Below are 23,062 nucleotides of genomic sequence, written 5' to 3'. Positions count from 1 at the left end.
GCAAACTGTTCCTTGCAAAGAAAGTGAACCAGGCTAGACTTCCTACCTGCTCTGTATCCTCCTCTAACCTCCAGTCCCTAGCTTGTAAATTTTACTGATCTTCAAGGCCCTCCAATTCAAATTCTCTCAGCTTCCAACCCAGAATCTCCTTTTCTGAATTGAAAAGCAAGCCTCCTGTCCTTTTCCTTTGGTATTCATCCTTTCCTCCCCACAGGGACTCCTCTGCCCCCAGAACTCCTGCTCCTCTGGGCAGTGACCATGACTTATTCATCCTTACAACTCCATGTTGCCTGTCAAGCTGTGTTGGCATCTAATAAAGGTTTATTAAATGACCGAATGAACATGTTTACCAAGACTGGTCCCCTCACTATATTCTAGCAGACCACAGGAGAGAAAGCTGGAGCCCTGACCTCCTTCAGAAATGTTCTCATCCAGAAAGTTGAATATCCTTGGGGGAAACCAGTTTCCCTTTCAGGGTTTAAGTTTACATCCAAATTAGGTTTTGACAAATCTAACTCCGATTCACTCCTTCATTTTTCTTAAATTGTACAAGTGTGACATGGTCTCAATGAGGAAGAAGGCGTGCCTTGGCAAACAGACTTTGCGATCAGTCAGACACGCATCCAGCTTTCTTCTCCTCTCTAAGCCTCAGTTTCTTCACGCCCATAAAGCGGGAATAAATGATTCTTTTGAAGTCTTGTTGTGCTGATTAAAGATGTGTGTAAATTGTCTAGGTTTTTACAATTAATATTCCTACTATTTCAAGTAACAACTATCATCATTTCTGTTATGTCTTACCCCGAGGATAAATAGAATTATTTATTTATACCTTACCTTACTTTAAAAAGGCTTTACAATGTAAAGAGGACACTTACACACTGCGTATTTCTGACATATAATAAGGATATAGGTCCGTCTCTTACACTCTCTCCTACTTATGTTTTCCTTCCTTAAATTACAGGGACTTAAAAAAAATCAAATCAAACTTTAGCACAAATCAGTCAATAATCATTGATTTTCAATGCCAAACAACTTGATTCTGAAGATTATACAATTTTCCAAACCTCTCAATAAGTAATACAGTGACTGGTTAATGTTGAAATTGATTAAAATGTTAGAAGACAAAGAAAAAAATTCAGGGGCCACTACATTTTCACCAGAGTCTGGTTTGAATAGAGACTTTACAAACATTGCTAGGAGAGCGTGGCTGCACTGAGATCTGGAAAACTGAGAGGGGTCTCCAGGAGACTCATCCAAATAGATGGCTGTTGAGAGTTTCAGGGTCTGGGTAAGTTGGAACTACCCATGTTTACTTGGCTTTGCGTGAGCAGACATAGACATTGTGAAGAAACAGAGAATGGAGAGGAAGCCTGAGCATTTCGTTTAAAGCAAGTGAGAACTTTGAAATGGAGAGCCTCAGATTTCCTCACATATACTCTCAAAATTCAGTAAGCGCCAGGGTGGTGCCTGTGGCTAGTGAGTAGGGCGCTGGCCCCATAAACCGAGGGTTGCGGGTTCAAACCCAGCTCCGGCCAAACTGCAACAAAAAATAGCCCGCTGTTGTGGTGGGTGCCTGTAGTCCCAGCTCCTCGGGAGACTGAGGCAAGAGAATCACCTAAGCCCAGGAGCTGGAGGTGCTGTGAGCTGTGACGCCACAGCACTCTACCAAGCACAATAAAGTGAGACTCTGTCTAAAAAAAAAATTCAGTAAGCGCAAACTGCACAGCCGAGCCCTCCATACAGGCTTTCTGACCTTCCTTGTCAGCCCTGTTTGCTACAGGCCCCCCATAACCTCCATGCACTGGTGTCCTGGACTCACCTGACCCCACTCCAACATGCCTACAGTTTCCTTTCTTGTATTCACACTTTTTCCTATGTGAGCAGCCAACTTCTAATCAAACTTCAAGATCTTGTTCAAATATCACGTTTTTGACATCTTCTCTCTTACCTAAGGCATAATTAGTAATGCTCTCTGTCTCTGGGCTAGAATAGAATCAGGTGCAGGGTGAAGTATGGAAAGGGCAGTCCTTCTGCTGTCAAAGTCGTCTCAATTTGAATCTGATGCTCACATCTACTCATGGCACGATCTTAGGCAAGTAATCTTCTCGATGCCCACTCTCTCGATTTTTAAAATGAAGACTGTTAATTCCCTAAATTTATGGGGTGCATTGATGATGCTGTATCGGCAGTTTGCCTGCCTATATTTCTTGTTGCAAGCTCATTGAAATGAGAAATCTTATTTTTTTTGCCGCATCACAAGGCACCTAGCACGGTGCCTGGTGTTTTGCAGCAATCAATGTTATTTTAATCAATAGACAGTTCTGGAAAAGTAATGCAAGTACTGAGAAGCCAATTAAAGACCTAGTTCTATAAAGTGCTCTCTGGTCACTTCTGAGACTACAAATTTAAATTTTTTTAAAAAAGCACAAGACAGGGCGGTGGCCGTTGCTCAGTGAGTAGGGTGCTGGCCATTTACACTGAGGTTGTCAGGTTTGAACCTGGCCTGGGCCTGCTAAACACCAGTGAAAACTGCAACCAAAATATAGCTGGGTGTTGTGGTGGGCACCTGTAGTCCCAGCTACTTGAGAGGCTGAGGCAAGAGAATCACTTAAGCCCAAGAGTATGAGGTTGCTGCAAGCTGTGACTCCATGGCACTCTACTGAGGGTGATACAGTGAGACTATATCTCAAAAAAAAAAAAAAAAAAAAAGCATACCACATACATTTTGGCATTACTGAAAGGACATCCAGCCTTTTGTTGATGAAGTGCTGGGGAGAAAGGCCTATGTTTTTGTATCCTCCATAAGCCCTTGCTATGTGTTTGCCATGTGGTAGGTATTCAATAAAAATTCTTATTTATATTCAACTATATATAAACAAACAGGAGATCTGTCCTTAAGTTCTCACCAGGAATCACTGAAAAATCTCATTCTTTTATTATATCACTAATATTTCTATGAGAGGACTTTTTACTATGATGTTACATACCCTCATGTTATTTTTAGAATGACACCACATATTTAAATAAATTTTCATTTAGCTTGAATGTTTTAGGGGACAGTAAATTATTATGTCAATGACTGGGTTGTCCAATGATACTTCTACTTAAAAATACATAGATAGTGCTGTGGTTTGAGCCTCAGAAGCCCTGAGAAATGATAACTTTTCCTCTTGTATTTCATGGTGACATCTATTGACCATAACTTGTGGATCTACATGGTGCTCAAAAGCCAATTGTGGCAGAAAGTGAAAGAAAAGGACATGAAAAGAAAGAGAATATGAAGAAGATGAATTATTTTACAACACAGCAATAAGATATTAGTATTATCACTCAAAAAATAGATTTAAAAAGCTATACAAGTATAGCTAACATCATACTTAATAGTGAGAGAGTGAATGCATTCTCCTTAAGGTCAGGAGAAAGACAAGGATGACTGCTTGTGCCCTTTCTATTCAACATTGTATTGGAGGTTCTAGCTGGGGCAATTTGGTATGAAAAAGAAATGAAAGTTATCCATGTGCTGGGAATGGGGGAGTAAAATTTTTTTTGCATGTCATGATCTTGTCATTTTATATATAAAAAACTTTAAGGAATTCACTAAAAAACTGTGGATTCAACAAGATTGATGTAAAAATAATTGTATTTGTATACATTTGGGATGAATAATCCAAAAATGAAATTAAGAAAACAATTCACATTTAAAAGAATGAAGTTGGAACCCTACTTTATACCATATACAAAAGACTAACTCAAAATGAATCAAACACCTAAATTTAAGATCTAAAACCATAAAACTCTTAGAAGAAAATATGATGCAAATCTTCATGACTTTGGATTAAGCAATGTTTTCTTAGATATGACAAGAAAAACAAAAAATGCATAAATTAGACTTAACCAAAATTAAAAACTTCTGTGTATCAAAGGATACTATCAAGAAAGTAAAAGACAACCATAAAATGGGAGAAAATATTGTAAAGCATGTACCTAACAAGGGATGAATAACCTGAATATGTAAAGAACTTCTACAATTCAACAATAACAAAACAAACAATTTAAAATAGACAAAGGAATTGAGTAGACATTTCTCCAAATAAGATACACAAATGGCCAATAAGCACATGAGAAGGTACTCAGTATCAAGTCATTAGCAAAATGAAAGTAAACAACCATAATGAGATACTACTTCATACCCACTAAAATGTGTATAATCAGAAAGACATATAACACCAAGGATTAGTGAGGATGTGCAGAAATTAGAACCATCATACACTGCTGGGGAAATGGTACAACTTCTTTAGAAAAACAGCCAGGCAGGTCCTCAGAATACTAAGGATCGAGTTATATGACCCAGCAATTCTACTCCTAGGTATATACTCAGTGGACATAAAAAATAAATCCACAAAAAAATTTATATACAAATGTTCATAGTGGGGTTATCTGTAATAACTGAGAACTGGAAACAACCCAAATGTCCATAAACTGATGAACGAATAAATTAAATGTAGTGTAGTCACACAATGAAATATTATTTAACAATAAAAAGAAATAAAATAAAATAAAAAGGATGTAGTTACACATGCTATGACATAGACCCATGTGGACAACATTATACATGTGAAGAAAGCACTGGAAAAACCCGATTAGCATATAATTCTGTTTACATAAAATATCCAGAATGGCAAATCAACAGACAGAAAGTAGATTAGTGGTTGCCTGTGGTTGGATTGGGGGTGGGAGGATGGGGAAATGGGAAATGACAACAGTCCCTGGTCACAGGATGTCCTCACGGAGAGACGATATGTTCTAAAATCCATAGTGGAGGTTGCACACCTCTGAGTACACTAAAACCTGCCATGACTCGCATACTTTACGGATGTGAATTTTACCTCCTAAAGCTATCATTTAAAAAGATGTAACGTGCCTGTGTGTGTGAGCATTCTGATTTTGGTGATGAAATTTTCTCTGTTCTCTTCTATGTCTGTCACAACAATCCGTGTATTCAACGATCCACGTGTATGTCCATGACCACTGTCTCAGCTTTATATGTGTAACAGACCAGATAGACCTTCTGGTAAACCAATACCTTTTATGAAATCAAATTTTTAGAACATTAATTTAAAAGAAAACAAGAAACAAACAGCTAAGTGTCTTTTTTCTTTTCCATTGTAGTCTTTCTATGACCTTCAGCCACACATTGCTTCTGCTGCCCACTAGCAGCTTTACCCCCAGTATTTAATAAATTTACTGTAGGTTCATTTAATCAGATATGACATTATTAACTCTAGCATTACATTGATAATAGTGCTCTACTATCTGGTGGCTACGTAATTTGTTTGCCGTCGAAAACCTGAATGTTAATTACAGTTAAATCCATGGCAACAGCGAGAACGTGACATTTCCATCATTTTGTACCTACCCCTTTTGAATCAATCACTCCAGGTTTGGCATTAAACTTCACTGTCTTCAATCGGGCACGTTCCTTTCTTTCCACCCTAAAGCAAATTGAAAATAAAGAGTCTATCACATGACAAGGCAGTTATGATTAAGTTCTTTATTAAGAATGCCTCTTCTTCCTATCCGATAGCTCAAATAAGGTGTGTTCGAAAATATTTCTCTTCCTTTGTTCTACATTAAAAAAAAATCTCTGTACAAAGTCTCTAAGCTTTAACATGTCTCTCAAAATTTCTGTATTACATGTACCAAGGGTCACAATATTTGGAAGAGACACAGAAGGAGAAAAAACAGTATTATTTACATGCTTAAATAAAAATCCATTTCAAGAAATCATAGTCCATAGAGGTGAATATCTGAAGTGGAAATTAAACAAGGGTTTCCTTATCTCTCCTCTCCTCCTCTTTTTTTCCTTTCTTCTTCCTTCCCCTCCCATTAAGAATACAAGTACATTTAATTTCACTGGATAACCAAACATGTTATATAGTATAATGTTAAAATTTCCCCTTCCCTTACTGTCCTTCCCCTGTCTTCTCTGAAGATTCATTGCTTTTCCTGCCACTTCATTCCTTTATTAAACACTTATTGAGCGCCTACTATGTATTTGCAAGGAGCTGGGGAATAAAAAAAAAAATTCTGAAAGCACGACTGCAATGACCTGGGACCAATGTGCTGTTGGCAAGAGCAGAGAAGTGAACAACGACTGAGACTGCGGTACAGTAAGACTATAGGGAACAGTGTGGGAGCACCTACATGGCTAAGAGGGTAAAATGGAGGGGTGGAAAGTGCTGGGGTGGATGTCTTGGAGGAAGTGTCAATTTATTTGAGACTTGAAGGATGAAAAACAGCTTGTCAGTAGGAAAAGTTCACGGGGAATTCCCACCGGAGTAACACCACCTGCCTCCACCCAAGGATATGAGCAAGCTAAAAGATTGCAGGAAGATTCTGGTGCATGAGACATACTGGACAGGGAGGTGAGGCTAGCGACGTGGTGGGCCCCTTCCACACTAAGGACTAGAGTTCTGTCCTTGGGGAAAAGTTTCCCTGATTTTGCCAAGTCTTTTTAGTTAGACATGATCATTTCTTCCTCTGAGCCACACAGCACTTATTTGTGTATCTCTAGGGCAATATATTCTCTTGATTTCCTTGTGTTTATTTCTGCATTACATTACCACACACCCCTCAATGACACAGCAATCCTCAATAGCTAATTGTTGAACAACAGTAACGTGCACTGCATTGTTTTGATATGACTTTTTGTTTAAATACGGCTAGCTCTAATTTCAAAACTGGGGAAAGAAAAAAGAGAAAGAGGATAAAAACTCCCGGAACCTAAAGAAACTTAATGGTTTATGAAGTCTAAGCTATTCATAGATCAATCATTAGTAGCACACTCTTTTCTGAAAGAGAGCTGTTTTGTGTTCCCAACTGAAACACCATGAAGATTGAGGTTTCTATAGTTACGGAATGGAGTTCTAGAATACATTTATTCCAGTGTGAGAGTAGAATATTTGAGCGGAAACAGTTGAACAAAATTTAAAAAATCTCCCTTCAGATATTAAAGTGATGTGGGGATGGGTGCCACCGAGACGTTCTTACTTTCACATGACGGGCGTGTGGAGAGCAAGAAAGACACCAGGTGAGATGAGCTGCCGGTGGTAAAACGCTCACTGGAAACAAATCCCTGCTCCCAGCTTTATCATCACCTTTTGTCAATTTCAAACCAAGTTCAAATGGTAACTCATAGTCATCTCTTTAGACTCTCCTAAAACTATTCTTAGAGCCCCAACTTTATTCTTGCTTCTTTGCCTTAACTCAGCTAAAGATGAAAACCATTAACTCATTCGATGATGCCAAAATCACTGTGGCATGCAGGAAATACCTGGTTATTTGATCAGGGGATGCAAATAAATTCTGCATAAAACCACAGAACTCACGCAGGTCCCAAACAGACATAAGATTAGGCTGAACTCAGTATTCAACTCTAAGACTGTTTGGACAGAGCATTCTAATTTGTTTCCTTCCGGTTTCTAAAGTTATCCTCTTCTGTTTTTTTTTTTTTTTTTATTGAATGGTAACTATGTACATTAATGCACTTCTGGGGTACAGTGTGGGGTTGTTTTCACATGCAATCCGAAATACTTCCATCAAACTGGTCAACACAGCCTTCATGTCATTTTCTCAGTTATTGTTTTAAAACGTTCACATTCTACTCTTAGAAAGATTCACTTGTACCCCTATAAGATAAACCTCAGAAGTGATCCCTCCAAACCCCCTCCCTCCACTCATTTCCCCCTCCCTTCTCCCCCCTTCTGTTTTCTTAAGAAATCTTTCTACTAGGCCAACTTAAGTGCTTCATCCTTTAAATCTTAAAAGAGTTGAAAAGAATATTATGTCAGATGGATGTGTACACACATAGATATACACAGACATGCTCACCTACTATTCGCTATGGTTTATTATTCATTTTCAAAAAGGTAATAAAAAAGTTAAGATAAATTCGTTTTGAAGTTTTATAGAAGTGAAATGGTTTTAGTTCACTCTTGAAGGAAGCTGGAAAGTTTAGCTTCCTCTTTGGGTTGAAAATGTCATTAATTATGATAACGATGATGTAAATGGCAAGTGAGGCTTTAATATAGAATTATTATGAAAGCCTTTTGCATTCACATCTTCTCATTTGGTCCCATAACAACCCAGTGTTGCAGGTATTATCCCGACAGAGACCTGAGGCTTGTCATCTGAGAAAGCGGTAGGAACAGAGCCTGAGCACACTTTCTCTGACAGCTACATCAGCGTGTATCCACAGCCACTCAGTTTGGAAAACAACATTCCAGGAGCTTCCGTGCATGCCTTGTCCAGTGGGACTTCTCACTAGACATGAGCTTGTGGGCAGGTCGTCCACATGTTAAGGCCCATACATATTCTTACAGTCTGGACTGAATATTTCACAAGTGACAATCACCCTCTCCTCCTTGCATTACCATCTCCCAATTGTCCTAAATTAAATAAATCAAGTATAACATTACTGAGGTGGTATCATACCGTAACAGGCTGACCTCCAAATTCAGACTAAATTTGCTTTTAACACTGAAACCAGCTTAGCAACACGTCATCACACATCTTGAGTGGGTCTCTCTCCTTGGCATACCAGCAACCTCAGCTGTGCTTCCCATCCCAGAGGCCTGTACCTATTGCCCTTGAGGCTCCTGCAAAGCTCTCTCCTCAGTAGCACTGGCTATGGCTTATCTTTTCTTCCTCACCTGCCTCGACCACTCCCCTTTGTCTATCTCTTCCTGGGATGCATGTGGATAGTTTGCTGCGGACATGAGAGTTAAGGTTGGGAAACAGGGCCCTAAGTGACGTGATCCCCCCCCCCCACCTTAGGCTTCAGACACTGAAATTCCAAAAAAAGGAAAACAGCCATCATTTGAAAGTGCTCTAAGTATTACAAGCTGTGCTAAGCACTTCACCTCTGCTATGTATAATCCAGGGATTAAAATGGGGCTGGACATGGTAGGTGCTTAATGAAGCTTTGCTGACTGAATGGATGAACTGTTCAGGAAGCTCTATCTTGACCTAGGTGTGAAAAGGTCAAAGAGTTGAAATAACTTGCTGAAGAACAAGTGTTTCCTATACAAAATTGTTCACTATTTCACAACTTTTTCTCTTGGTAAGAATTTAGGTAAAAGTTTAGCATGACTTTCCCTGATTGTTTTACTGAGTAGGACTCGTTTGGTAGAAATAAATATTAAGGTCCCAAGGCCTTTACCTAAATAAATGGTGGACTACCTGCATAGACAGACTGAATCACAATGAGAACGACTGCCTTACTTTCCCTCACACTGGACCAAAGCAATTAATTAGATTGTTTAAGCAGAAATAATTCTCTCCACCCAAGGCTCGTCGCTGACAAAAATACTGAAAAGGTTGGAAAAATTTGGGCAATCAATTCTGACACCTTACATCTACAGAGAACTCCAAATGGTCATGCTTTATTTAATGAGCCCGACTGTCTCCTTCTTCCTCTCCCCCATCTCCCATCTGGTATTTTCAGGTTCCAGCCAAATACATAATGGGGTCAGGCTTAAAGCACTGGACAGTGGGAACATCGTTTGTCCCTGGGAGTTCCTTTGCCTGGGCTCCATGGGCCCTGTTGGAAGGAGAATTGTAACATCATCCACATGAGTGGCCAGAGGCTTGCTGTGAAGGTTAGATGAGTAAACCCTTATGTAATGTCAGTCACAGGCTGCCATCTGAGAGTCCAGGTGACCAGTCACTGGGGAGCAATGAGTCGAGATTTGGATTAAGAGACTTTGGAGCAAATCCCAGCTTGGCCACTCACAAATTTTATAATTTCAGAAAAAAAATTCTATGCTAAGAACCCAGGTTTTGAAATTACACGAGCCTGGGTTTGAATTCTGCCTCTGCTACTGACTAGGTCTTTGACCTAAGGGAGTCATTCAGTCTGTGAGGATTTCTGGTTTCCGGTTGGTAAGATTCGAATAGCAACATAGACTTCAAAGCATTATGGGAAATGTTAAATGGGATAATACAAGAAAGCTGTTTGACAGTGTCTGACGTGTAGCAAGAACTCAGGACACAGAAGGCTGCTGCGGAGATGATGATAGCTCTGTCCAGGATGTTTCTTATCATTACCAGGCCTGCTTTCCTTACCTGTAAAGGGAGGTAAGATGGTAACATTCTCTAGATGCTCATCGCCAAGTTTACTCTCTCCCTGCCAGGTGGGGCAAAGGCATGGACTTTTCTCTTTACCTACAAGGAGACTCCCCAATGTGGGCCACCACACTTGGGAGCTGTAGGGCTGGGAAGACCCCCAAACTTTTGCAGTTGTTCATAGAGATACCAGAAAGGCATGTGTTCAAATCCTGGCTTAGTCCTCTGCTGCCAGTGTGTTCTGAGTTCTCTGACTCTCCCTTTTCTTATCAAGAAGTGCTCCTAGTGTGGTGGAAAGCCATCTGGTCTTGCAGCCAGAAACACTGGGGGTTCAGCCAGAGACTGGCTGTGCATCCTGGGGTCAGTTACTTGTCTTCTCTGACGCTCAATTTCCTTTCGAAATTTTTGTGATGATTCAATTGAAAATTGCACATTTGGGCTCGGAAACTGTGGCTCAAGTGGCTAAGGCGCCAGCCACATACACCTAAGGTGGCGGGTTCAAATCCAGCCCAGGCCCGCCAAACAATAATGACGACTGCAACCAAAAAAAAAAATAGCCAGGCGTTGTGGAGGGCACCTGTGGTCCCAGCTACTTGGGAGGCACAGGCCAGTTGTTGTGAGCTGTGATGCCAGAACACTCTACCCAGGGGGACAAGCTTGAGGCTCTGTTTCAAAAAAAAAAAAAAAAAAAGAAAATTGAATATTTGAAAGCACCTGGTGTGAGATGTGATCAGTGCAGTCATCGGGTGGAGTTCATCCTCTGTCTGCTGCCCTTCCACTTCTCCTGGTGCCTTTGCAATATAGCTCTCGTTGCCCTATTCAGAGTTGCTATGGGACAGTTACATGCTGGACACTCAAATGATGGGCACAAGCCTACAACTGCATGTGGCACACTGATGCTGACCAAGCAACGCTTGCTGAACTGAATTTTGTCAGCTCTTAGTTTTTTAACCTTTGAGAGATAGTGTTGCCCATGAGTTAAGAGCAATTCTGTAGCCTGGATTCAAATCTTGGTTTTGCCATTTACAAGATGGGCAGTTTCAGGCAAATTGATTACCTGTCTATGTAGTATCTCACTCTAGAGTTGTAATGAGGTTTAAATAAGCTAATAATTGTATAGGGTTTAAAACAGTTTCTAGCATGCTATGGGAATGTTTTAAGTAAAATTTATTCACCATGTTTAAAAAAAGGGAGAGGGAAGAATGATATACTCACACACAATCTTCATCTTATAGTTTCATTAGGATGATTAAATAAACAGAATCATTAATAGAGGAACATCTTTGTAAAAGGTAAAATGATATACCGATAGTATCTGAGATTAAAAAATTTTCCAGATCAGTTATACCAGATAAACTATACTCAGGATATGGGCTAGAAAGGAATTAGGAATTAAAAAAGGACACCAATTTACTATATTTATTTAGTTTTTAAATTGCATTAAAATTAGTACATGCAGACTCTGTGGGTTTAGATTATCAGTAATTTTTTATTTTCTTTATACTTTTTAAAATTTTCCCATTCTCCTACAGTGAAAGGTGTTACTTGTATAAGTACTTAAAACAGTAAATGTGACCTTTTAGGAAATTCAGTAGAACTTTTTTCTGTAAGTTGACTTCCCGAGGGACTGTAACAAACTGATCAACATACAGAGGTGGTCAACATAAGGAACTAGGCCTACGGATACGTACATGTGGTGCATGTCTGGTCTATAAAAATTAGATCAGTATAAGGAGGTGGGCAGTGTAGGGAGGTGGTCAGTAGTGGAGGTTTATTATAATTAAAATCCTAAAAAGAAAATCTGGCAGAAATTTATTTAGCATTACAAATTGTATATATATTTGGGAGGTGAGGCTACTATACCCCTTCGTAAAATAGAATGTAAATAAACATCAATATTGCAGGCCCTAAATAAACTTCTTTTCCAGGACAGCAGCGATGTAGTTGTTAAGATGGTTTTTATCCAAAGTAGGAGGGAAATAGCTAAATCAGGAATGATCACCAGCAGGTGGAACATTATTTCAGGAGGAATAGTTCTGAGAATGTTCTTCAGGGGGAAATGGGCAATTGGACAAATGAATGGCTACTGACAGGAGTGGTTAGAATCACAGAACCTCAGGGTTGGAAAGGGCCTGATAATCCCACAGTTTGGTCTTCCATCCAAAGTCTGACTCTCTTCCCAGGTCATCCACACTATCTCTAGGGGCTCCAAGTAATACAACGATTTCTTTAAAATGAACTAGCACCGATTCCCACACAGCTTTTCTTCCTCTACCTCATTTCTGTCTTCAGGGCCATATTCGTTCAACAAGATGGTGCCAGACAGCAAGCAGCCCCTTAGACAGCTGCAGTTAATTAAATCAAAGGGACCCAAAATGCATGCTGTTTTGCCTTTTTAAAATTTGAAATAGGTGGAAATGGAGAAATGTAGCGTATAAACAAGCCAGTGCTGAGTCGGCGCTTTAAACGTAGGGAAACAACGTTAGGAGCACGGTGCTGTCAGCAGGCCCTCACTGAGCAGCGTCACACCCCTGTGCAGGACCCAGAGGGCGGAGACCAGAGCGTAGTCTGCAGGTGGGAGCTCAGGCACAGGCGTGGAGAACGGAGAGGCTCCCCGGAGTCTCAGCCTCTTCACTGTGACCCTTCCTACCGAAGGTAAGAGAGTAGCTGGAGCACAGTGGGTTTGACGCCCTCCCCACTCTGTTCTTCCCCAGGCTGTGCCGCTACAGACTGAGAAATATGGGACCCAGGCTTCTCAGCGGCACAAATGTCCCAGAGAGTCATTCTGGGTTTAGCCGACACCTTCCCACCGTGGTTGCACTAGCTCAATCCCTGTGGCACTAGCTATGTAGCGGCATTTGCATACTGGCTTTACTGAGGATTTGGTTATATGAGGGATTTTTGCCGTTTGAGAAATGTGCAGTTTGGGAGATGCTGGGGAAAGCTTTGACAGGATTACTCCTAAGTGACTTAGTCCCGTATCTATTTTCTAGGATACATCCAATTTCTGTTTCTTGAAAAATATCCTGGTGCCAAAAACATATTCCCGGGAAGGAAAGTTCCTCTCTGGTGATGTTTAGAAGCTGCTAGGACAGATGATGGAGTTGGCTCTTCTCAGGACATCCCTGCTTTTCAAAAGCAGAGCTGCAGAAATGCTTGGAGGAGAAAGAGCATGATACTATCCATGTGGGAAACACACAGAAGTAAATACCTAAGTGACTACTGAGAAGTGTGGGGTAGGCAACAGGAGTCACTAAAGCAGTAAAAACAGTTGTAAATCCAGCCTTTAGGCCTCAGTAGATGTTTGACAGCTCACGTCCCCAGCAGCTGAATTTGAGATGAAGGCTTTCAGTTTCTTTCCCATCAAATATTTGGTGGTATTACAGTCAGGACCTTTGCCTACTAAATAGCTACTTTATTTGGCTTTTGTCCTTCCTTTCTATAAAATTCATTGGTAAGTGCTGAACCTCTGGAATAGAGCTACCAAGATTGTAAGCCAGGATGGGTAAACTGTTAAGATAATCCTGCACCTGCAGGTGCTGGCAAAAGTTTCAGGAACACAGTGTAAACATATTCTCCTTCCTAGGCCTTGTCACAGTTACCAGTTTTGGTAAAACTTTAATATCTTCATATTAGATATTGAGACATTTCCATTCGTGTCATCTCTCACCCCTGACAGTTTCCCCACATATTGACTCTACTGCTTCAATGGTTATTCTGTGAACAGTTTCCCCCACCTTCTTCTTCCCTCATCTCCACTTCCTGGAGAGTTGAAATCAAAGTCTGGTGTCTAAACGGTGTTCTTACCTTCGCTTGCTGGGGATGACCCCCATCTCCTCACTGTCCCCCTCCAGCGTGACTCTCCTGGCTTGCCACCACTCATCGTCAGAGGCGTTGATGACATGGAGAATATCTCCATATTTAAAACTAAGTCCTTGACTCGGCAGCCCACTGTCCTTGCTCTTGTCATAGTCAAACATGGCTCTGGAAGAAATCACCAAAGAGGACATTGTTAGGAATCTCCAGATTTGGGATTCACAGTTCCAAACGTTCACACTTCCTCACTGAATCCATCATCATTCGATACCATTCCCTAAGTCACAGCCCATGTTTCTACTGCTCTGACCACAAAATGAGGTTGGTTCTTGCTTCTCCTTGGTAGTTATGGGGGCAACCTACAGAGCCCTAAAACTAAGGGCTTCTTCTTTTCTTAGAGACCCCCACATGCTGTAAGGTGATAACGAGATGAAAAAGGCAATTTACTAGCTGAGATTTTTTTTCTCCCACTACAATAGAATTTTTTTTTTAAAAGGAAACTAATGAAGAGAAATATGGCTATCTTTTTGAATGAAACATTTTGTGCTATAAAAAATACTCTCAGCTATATCACCCCAAAGAACTCTTTCTTTTAGAATGAGAAAAAATGGTAACGCCTTAAATGTCCCCCACGGGGAACTGTGTTTATTCCACTCAGTGGGATATGGGACCATCCCTGGAACTGCATGGTTGAAGAGATTTAATGTAATGATCCGAATCAATGCTTAAGGTGCAATAAATTGCAAATAAAAACTATGTTTGTGTGTGTATGCAGAGATAAAATTGTATTAACAATACCACCGATTTTTTTTTTGCTTCCATATAATGCTAAGCCTACCACATCATTGTACTTATTACTCTCAGTTACAATTCTTGTTTTCTGTACCATGTTGCCCCTATTAAGGAGGATTTGCTGAGCATTTATTATGACCAAAGCACTGTGATAAGTATACTAGTGGTATGCAGGAGTTGGAAATAGAGTCAAAATAATGTACATATTAGCAGTTCTAGTAACAGTGTACAAGCATTCCTTTCTCTCTGCATCCGTATCAACATCTATTGTTTTTGGACTGTGTAAGAAAAGTGATTATAACTGGGGTAAGGTGATTTTGTGGTTGTAACTTGCATTTCCCTGGTGATTAGTGACACTGGGCATTTTTCACATGTTCATTGGTAGCACAATTCACAGTTGCAAAGATGTGGAGTCAACGGAAATGCCCATAAAAGAACCCAGAGAGGGGGGTCGTGAGTGGATCAACGATGTGGCATACGTAGACCACGGAATCCTACTCAGCCAGAAGAAGGAGGGTTTAATGCCTTTGCAACAATTTGGATAGAATTGGAGATCATTATCCTAAGTAAAGTATCTAAAGAATGAAAAAAACAAATACCACATATAGTCACTATTAAATTGGAACTAACCGATGAGCACCCATGTGCACAGGGAGAAGGAAAACGCAATGGAAATCACCTGGGGGTGGGGGGCAGGGACGCACGGGATGGGTGAGAACCTGCCTAACAGGTACAGTGAACACTATCTGCGTGACAAGAACACTTTATAACCCCGATTCAAGCATGACAGAAGCAATCTAGGTAACCAAAAACATTTGTACTCTCATTACTTTGAAAGTTTCAAAAAAGGGAAAAATAAGAAGATAAGTCAAAAAAAAAAAAAAAAGATGAACAAGACCTTGGTAACTAGCTGTTATCCTGAGGAGGGGCCCATTTGTCACAAGTCCTATGTTCTGTGCCCCCTGCTGATCCCCCACTCTCAACCACCACACACAGCAGATTTCCCCACAGCAGTGGATGTTGCCGCTGCTGTTTATTTCCCTTTGATTTCATTCTAAAAATTTCCTTGGAGTGTAACCACCATGCATGCAAAACTGGCAAGAGCTGGGGAAAGGACTTTTATGAAGACTCTGTTTCTTCAGATTTTTCTACTGAGTACTCAGTGTATGTTTTTTCTTTTTCTCCTTTTTTTCCTACCAAAAAAAAAGTCACATCTGCTGCCATGGCAACCCAAAAGACTGGAAGACAGCATCTAGAGCTCTTAAATATGGCAGAAAAAGTTGAATTACTAGCCACACTGTCCCTTCTGCCATTAACTCTGTCTTGGAAAGATGGAATTTGGAGAGAGGTTTTTAGTCCAAACACCCAGAATGAATGTTTCTCACTTCAACCATCTGTATCTTTCCTACCAGAGGCCAGGACAAAGCCCCAGTCCAGAAAAGTGGGCCGGGGAGGGCAAAGACCCACTCCTGATGCTGTTGCTTTTCTGGCTGCGTGATGGGACTCAGTTTGATGCTGGAGGAATTAGGTACTTCCTATGTGACTCCACTGAGAGAGGACTCGTAGAACCTAATTTCCTCCAGACTCTGCCCCACGTTCCTTTTCCTTAGCTGATATTGCTTTTGGTCCTTGTGCTGTAATAAGTCACAGTCATGGGTGAGTCCCAACACAGACATGTTGAGTCCCATGAACCCTTCCAGTGAGTTGTCTTGGGGGAAGCGTAACACACACTTGGAGATTGCAATGCATTGTCACAGGTGTGAACTTATTTGTGAGTCAACCCATTGCTGTGAAGAAGGTACGGCAGACTCAGCGCCATCACAGTTTTACAGACGAGGGACATAGCTAGAGAGGCCCTCCGATTAACCCCAGGATACGTCGCTCCATGGCAGCAACCGAGGACTGGAATTGAGCCAGCAGACCCAAGTTCTAGTTCCAAGCTCTTCACCCTGCCCCCCATTCAACCTGGGGGTGCTGGTGGTGGTGATGAGGAGTGAAAGGTGCCAAGCACGATGACTCCCACTGCAGATGGGTTCATTGGGTGGCCTGGCACCTTGTACTCATGGTCTTATTTGATGTCATAACAACCCTAAAGGTAAAAACTAAAATGAGGCTCAGGAAGTTAAGGGGCCTTCCCCTGATCTCAAAAATACACGTGGTAGAGACTGAATATGATGTAGGTCGGTCTGACTCCAAAATTCACTTTCTTGGCCATTTCATTATATGGCTCAATTTCCCAGCCTGCTGCCTCTGGCCATCTGGCCATGCTCACAAACTAGCAATGCCAAAGACTTAGGCTTCCCTACGGGGATGACCACCTCTTCTTCAAATCCCCGAAGCGTCCTGACTGCTTAGTCTCTGTCCCAATATTTCTTATCCCCATTTCCGTCATTCTGTCATGAAATGCTGATAATAATGGCACTGGCTCACAGATTGTTGTGGGAATATCTATATTCCAAAAGACCTTAACTGCTGGCTAGCCAGAAGCCTCCTTCTTGATGCGATATTTGAGGAGTGGAAATAGAGACGCCATCAAGAGGGCTGGAGAGTGGTAGGGCAAGACTGTCTGGGTTTGGGGCTTTTTAACTGTGCCATCCTGAACAGGTTGCTTAACCTCTCTGGTCTGCAAACTTTATTAACTATAAATCAGCATAATAATACTACTACCTACCCTCCAAGTGTTAAGGTGAGGATTAAATGAAATAATATAAAGTTTTGCAACACCAACCTGGCACTCATTGAGTGAGGGGCTCAATAAATGTTAGATATTATTACTATTACATTTGTTATTCTGAAAGGTTTAGTAGGTTTTGAATCAGGGGGTCTATATCCCAACTGTGCCACTTAGTAATTGCTTTCTGGATGGCACATAAAGATGTCTAAAATACCTTTGTATCCTCAGGATTGAGTATGACGCAGGACCCAAAGTAGATCCCCAATACAGGTTTGTGGAGATGTTTTGGAGAGCTTTTAAGAACACTTCTTTCCAGTCTCAGCACACCCATTTGTAAGGAGGTGGGTGGAGGCTATCCCTGGAGGTCCCTAACAGGTCAAAGACATCCAGTGTATCCTATGCCTTGCTCTTCCCAGAAGTCCTCGAGGAGACCATTCCACCCTTCATTTATCACTAGCCATCCTTGGGAGGAGCTGAGCCCCATGCTTTCTTCATGGTTCTATTCATCTTAGACAATCTGCCCCTCTAGGACTACCATGATTCAGACTTGTCACATCCTGAAAACCAAGCAGCTGACACATTTCAGCAGCTTCTGGCTCCTTTAGATATTAATGGATCTTCACCTCTGGGAAAAAACACTACAGTGTCCCATCACCTAATTCAACAAGTGACAAGTTGTTTTTAATTTGCTCTGCGTGCTAATTCCTCACAGCATCGTCTATAGAATGCCATTAAGACTCACACTTTCCACCCAGGGTGCTTTTTAACAAGTCCATTAGACAAGTGGAATTTGATGCAAATTATTTAACGACTCTTCCATTCCTTTGCCCGCATGAATTTCAACGGTGACAGTCTCTTGCTAACTGGGGAAGTCTAGCGAGGGGAGAGGGAAGCAGCTGCTTGTACTCACTGCTGTGCAGTAGGGTGAGATAGATACCTGGGTACCTACTAAGACAGTGCTTATTAGGTATCCCACAGGGCAGAAGCATTTTATATTCTTTTTAAAATTAAATCATAACTGCAAACATTAATGCATTTATGGGGTACAATGTGCTGATTTTATATACAATTTGGAATGCTTTCTTCAAACTGGTTAATGCAGGTAATGTGCACACCATGAAATATTATGCAGCCATAAAAAGATAGAGACTTTACCTCTTTTATGTTTACATGGATGGGGCTGGAACATATTCTTATTAGTAAATTATCACAAGAATGGAAGAAAAAAGAAGCATTTTATATTTCCTATCTCACTCTATTTACCAGGTAGACAAGATAGCATGTGGGTTATATGACAGGCTTCCAAGACAGAAAAGTCCTAAGCATGCCATTACTAGCCATAAATTTTGGACATGTTCCTCAACCTATTAGATGATCACTTTACCATAAATGACAGTTCTGTCATTTATGAAATGCTGATAATAATGGCACTGACTCACAGATAGTTGTAGGAATACCAGAGTAGAATAATGCATGCACCAGGCCCAACACAGGATGAATTCTACTTTGGCATCACTCCTTTCCCCCACCCCCACATAGTTTTTACAAATATTAAGATATGGTTTCACTATGTGGTCCAGGCTGGTCTCAAACTCCTGGGCCCAAGCAATCCTCCTGCCTCAGCCTCCTGAGCAGGGTATTACAGGCACATGCCCCAGGGCCGGGCTTCACTTTGTTATTATTTTGGACAATAATCCTGCCAAGTAAGCATTTTTGGTCTTATTAAAGAAATGAAGTCTTGGCAGTGTGGCTTCACACTTGTAAACCTAGCACTTTGGGAGGCTAAGGTGAGAGGATTGCTTGAGCCGAGGAGTTTCAGACCAGCTTGGGCAAGAATAAGACCCCATCTCTACAAAACACAGAAAAGTCAGCCAGGGCTGCTGGTGGTGTGTGGCTATATTTTGTCTAAAAGGAAAAATAAATAAATAAAAGACATTTAAAGAGCTTAAATAAAAAAAAAAAGCTAGTAAGCAGCAGAAGCAGGACTAAAATACAGATAGATATTTGACTTAAAAGCTCTTACTCCTGACCTTAGAATTCTCCTAGAAATTCTTGATAAGGAATGTTGTACTTGGTTCTCATCCCCAGGATTTCATGATTTCATGAAAACACTTATAGTGAGACCATGAACTGGGCTGGACGATGCATGAGAAGTAGTTTAGTGAATGCACATTTAGTTCTCAAACCTATGGCAATGCATCTACAAGCCTTGCATCACAGAGGAGGAAATGCAGACTTGGATAATTTAAGCAAATTATCCACTAGTGCCATACCACATACAAAGCGGCGAGGCAGGACTCAGCTCACCTGTTCATTTCCAAGACATGTGAGCTTCCTGCTACACCAACCTGTGTATTCTCAGGCAAGCAACCTTTGTCAACTCAAAACATTCATACTCTCCACTCAGCCTTAGGCTTCAATAATTCTAGTAATTATGATTCTTTTTTTTTTTTTTTTGAAGTTTTTGGCTGGGGCTGGGTTTGAAACTGTCACCTCTGGCATATGGGGCTGGTACCCTACTCCTTTGAGCCACAGGCACTGCCCAGTAATTATGATTCTTAAAAGTATTGGTTTTTCCATATCAGACAGAGAATTGAGTTTTTGCTGCATCTCTTTAAGACTATGGTAGCAGAGAATGACAGAGAACTCCATTAAGAATAGGAAACCTTGTTTATTGTGTCTCCTGGTTATCGGGGATACAGTAGAGAAATACATCCCCAGCCTATCGTCTCCACTTTAATCCCCAGAACCTGTGAATAATTACATTATATAGTAGACACATTTGCAGATGTGATTAAGTCAGAGGGTCCTGAGAGAGGAAATTATCCTAGATTAAATTCTGGGTAGACCCAGTCTAATCACATGAATCCTTAAAAGTAGATGAGGAAGGCAAAAGAGTGGATCAGAGAGATCTGACTTGAGAAGGGCTTGATGCAACATTGGTGGCTTTGGAGGTAGAGGAAGGAGCCACAAGCCATGAAAAATGGTGGAACTGGGTCTCAGGTCACAGTCAGCAAGAAAACAGGCACCTTACTACTATAACCATCAGGAACTGAATTCCTCCCACAATCTGAATGAGCAGGGACTAGATTATCCCCTAGAGCTTCCAGAAGGGGTCCAGCCTGCTGACAACTGGGTTTTACTCTGGTGAGATCTGTAGCAAACCCTCAGAACTGTAAGACAATACATTGGTGCTGTTTTAAGCCACTAAGTTTGTGGTAGTTTGTTACGGCAGTAATAAAAAAATGAACACCAATTTTGGTTCCTGAAGTGGGGTGCTGTGTAACAAACACTTAAAAATGTAGTAGTTGCTTTGGAATTGGGCAGTAGGCAGAGGCTAGAGCAGTGATTTTCAACAAGTGTGCCATGAAAATTTTTAAAGATCATTAATTATTTTTGAAGGAAATTCCAAACACAAGTATATTCTTTTTTATTACTTTCTTTTTTGTGATCAACATAATTGAAGTGTGCCATGGAAGCTTAACTAACTACAGGTTCAAGTGTGCCGTGACATAAAAATGGTTGAAAAACGCTGGACGAGAATAATTTTGAGGACCACAAAGGAGAAAGCTTAGATTGCCAGAAGTATAGACTTTAAGGATGCTACCAGTGAAGGTTCATGACTTCACAGAAATCTAGATTTGGAGGACACGGGGAACATTTTGTTGGAAACTGTAGAAAAGGGATCCTTGCTATTGAGTAGTGGGACTTAGTAAAATTACACTCTGATGTGGAAAGAAGAGTGTTTGGGGGCCAGAGGGTGAACTGGGGTGGGAAGAATAATGGTTCCCCAAAGGTGTCCATGTCTCTCTCTCTTTTTTTTTTTGAGACAGTCTCACTCTATGCCCTGGGGGTGTTCGTGTCTTAATTTCCAGAATGTAGACTCTAGAACCTAATGTGGCAAAGGAAATTTGCGGGTGGAATTAAGGTCAGGGATCTTGAAATGGGGAGATTATCCTGGAGCATTTGGTTGGGCTCAATGTAATCACTTGAGTCCTTCAAAATGGAAAAGTAGAAAAATGAAGGTGGAACATGAAAAGGACTTGAGTGTCACTGCAGGAATTTACAATTGAGGAAGGAATTTTGTCCTCTTACAACATAGCAATGATACAGATGAAAAGACACAACATGATTTAGTGGGGGGCAGGTAGGAGGGAAAGACCAGTTTGACGATCCTCTCAAAGATCTTTGGAATAAAAACCACTGCTCAATAACAACAACCTACTGAGTGCCTGTTATTGGCCAGGCCCCATGCAAAGTACCTTTATTTTACATAATGTCATCTTATTGAATCCCTGTAAATAGTTTGATATGTAGGTATAATTATGTCCACTTTGTAGATGAAAAACTCAAGGATTTAATTTCTTCATCTAGTTCTCACAAAAAAATTATGAGATAAATGTAATTTTTTCTGTTTTCATAAAAGGAAGGCATAGCACAGCAGTGGCCCACTTTTCCTCCCCTAATGATGCAAGTCACTCCACTCTTACAGCTCCCTTGGAGGGCCTACAACTCCTCGTCTTGAATAGAATACGTCTAGCCTCCTACTACATCAGAAACTACTGAAGGTCAGGAGCTCCCAGATCCAGCCTCGGCAGAGCCTTTGCAGATTTATTTATTTATAAATGAATAAGTGAATCAGCAAATCGCTCCCTTCTGTGCTGTGAACTTGTTTGGGCTCCAGAGGCCTTTGTTTCCATGACAACTTAGGAGTCAAGAAGCAGAGGGCTTGGACTCAATTTCCTTAGTCTCTTGAAGTTGAGGCCTCTGCTTGATTAGAGGAGACCTAGTCCTCACCTTTCCAAGCAGTAAGAAAAAGAACAAAAGCAGCAGAAGATAAAGTCTGCTCTCTGCTCCATCCCACTGTGCCCGGCTGTGGATGGATGTGATTCATTTCGGTACTGTGAAGGTCCGGATGGCGCAGAAAGCACAGATGTTAGTACAAAGAGACACACCTTCACGGCAGTCTGCCTCTTTCTAGCTGAGCATCATTGAGAAAATAGGCAGAGTAATCTGAGCTTAGTTTAATCTATCTATAAAGTGGGGTTAATCATTCCTACGTCTCATATTTTTGCAGAGATTCAATGAGATGATACAGGAAAAGCATCTCACATGATAACTGGTAATGAATATTTCTTTTACTTTACCTCTTTCCTGCTCTAGAGATGAACAAAGCGTTATCCACAAATATGGAAAGGGGATGGAGTATGGATGGTGTCTTTTAAATAGGATATATATATATATGTGTATATATATATATATATATATATATATGTTTTCTCACCTGAGAGGTATGGGAAAGGATGCTGGCCTGAGAACAGAGAGATCTAAGCTTAAATTACTTTTAAGAGTCAGAATTTTCTTTGTTTTCTTTTCCTAAAAGCATTCATTCATCCACTCATGCATTTAATGAATAAGTATTCCAAAACCAGAGACTGTAGCAGGTGCCTACTTGGGAGCCTGAGGCAGGAGGATCTCTTGAGCACAGGAGTCTGAGCACAATCTGGGCAACATAGCAAGATCCCTGTCTCTATAAGAAAAAGAAGAAAAACAAACAAAAAAGACACAGAAAAGAGGAAGCACCCTGTAAGTAGATGAAGTTAGGGATTGAGGGGTCTAGTTCTGGCTTCAACATAATTCTGCTGAGTGATCTGA

General features: G+C 40.9%; 1 protein-coding gene across 6 annotated transcripts in view; it reads right to left on the bottom strand.

The window, feature by feature from the left end:
* Positions 1-23,062, bottom strand: part of DLG2 (discs large MAGUK scaffold protein 2) — a 2,018,366-nt gene that overhangs the window by 66,046 nt on the left and 1,929,258 nt on the right. For all 6 annotated transcript variants that reach the window (XM_023511782.1, XM_023511784.1, XM_003780855.3 and 3 more), the window contains 2 exons: positions 13,933-14,109; positions 5,417-5,492 (listed from right to left, as the gene is read on the bottom strand). In XM_023511782.1, the coding sequence (XP_023367550.1) occupies positions 5,417-5,492; positions 13,933-14,109 (253 nt within the window). The remainder of the gene's footprint in view (positions 1-5,416; positions 5,493-13,932; positions 14,110-23,062) is intronic.

Source organism: Otolemur garnettii, unplaced genomic scaffold (assembly GCF_000181295.1).
Source record: "Otolemur garnettii isolate 467f Iridium unplaced genomic scaffold, OtoGar3 scaffold00001, whole genome shotgun sequence".
In the NCBI taxonomy this organism is placed as follows: domain Eukaryota; kingdom Metazoa; phylum Chordata; class Mammalia; order Primates; family Galagidae; genus Otolemur; species Otolemur garnettii.
This window is presented reverse-complemented; position numbering and strand designations above follow the sequence as displayed.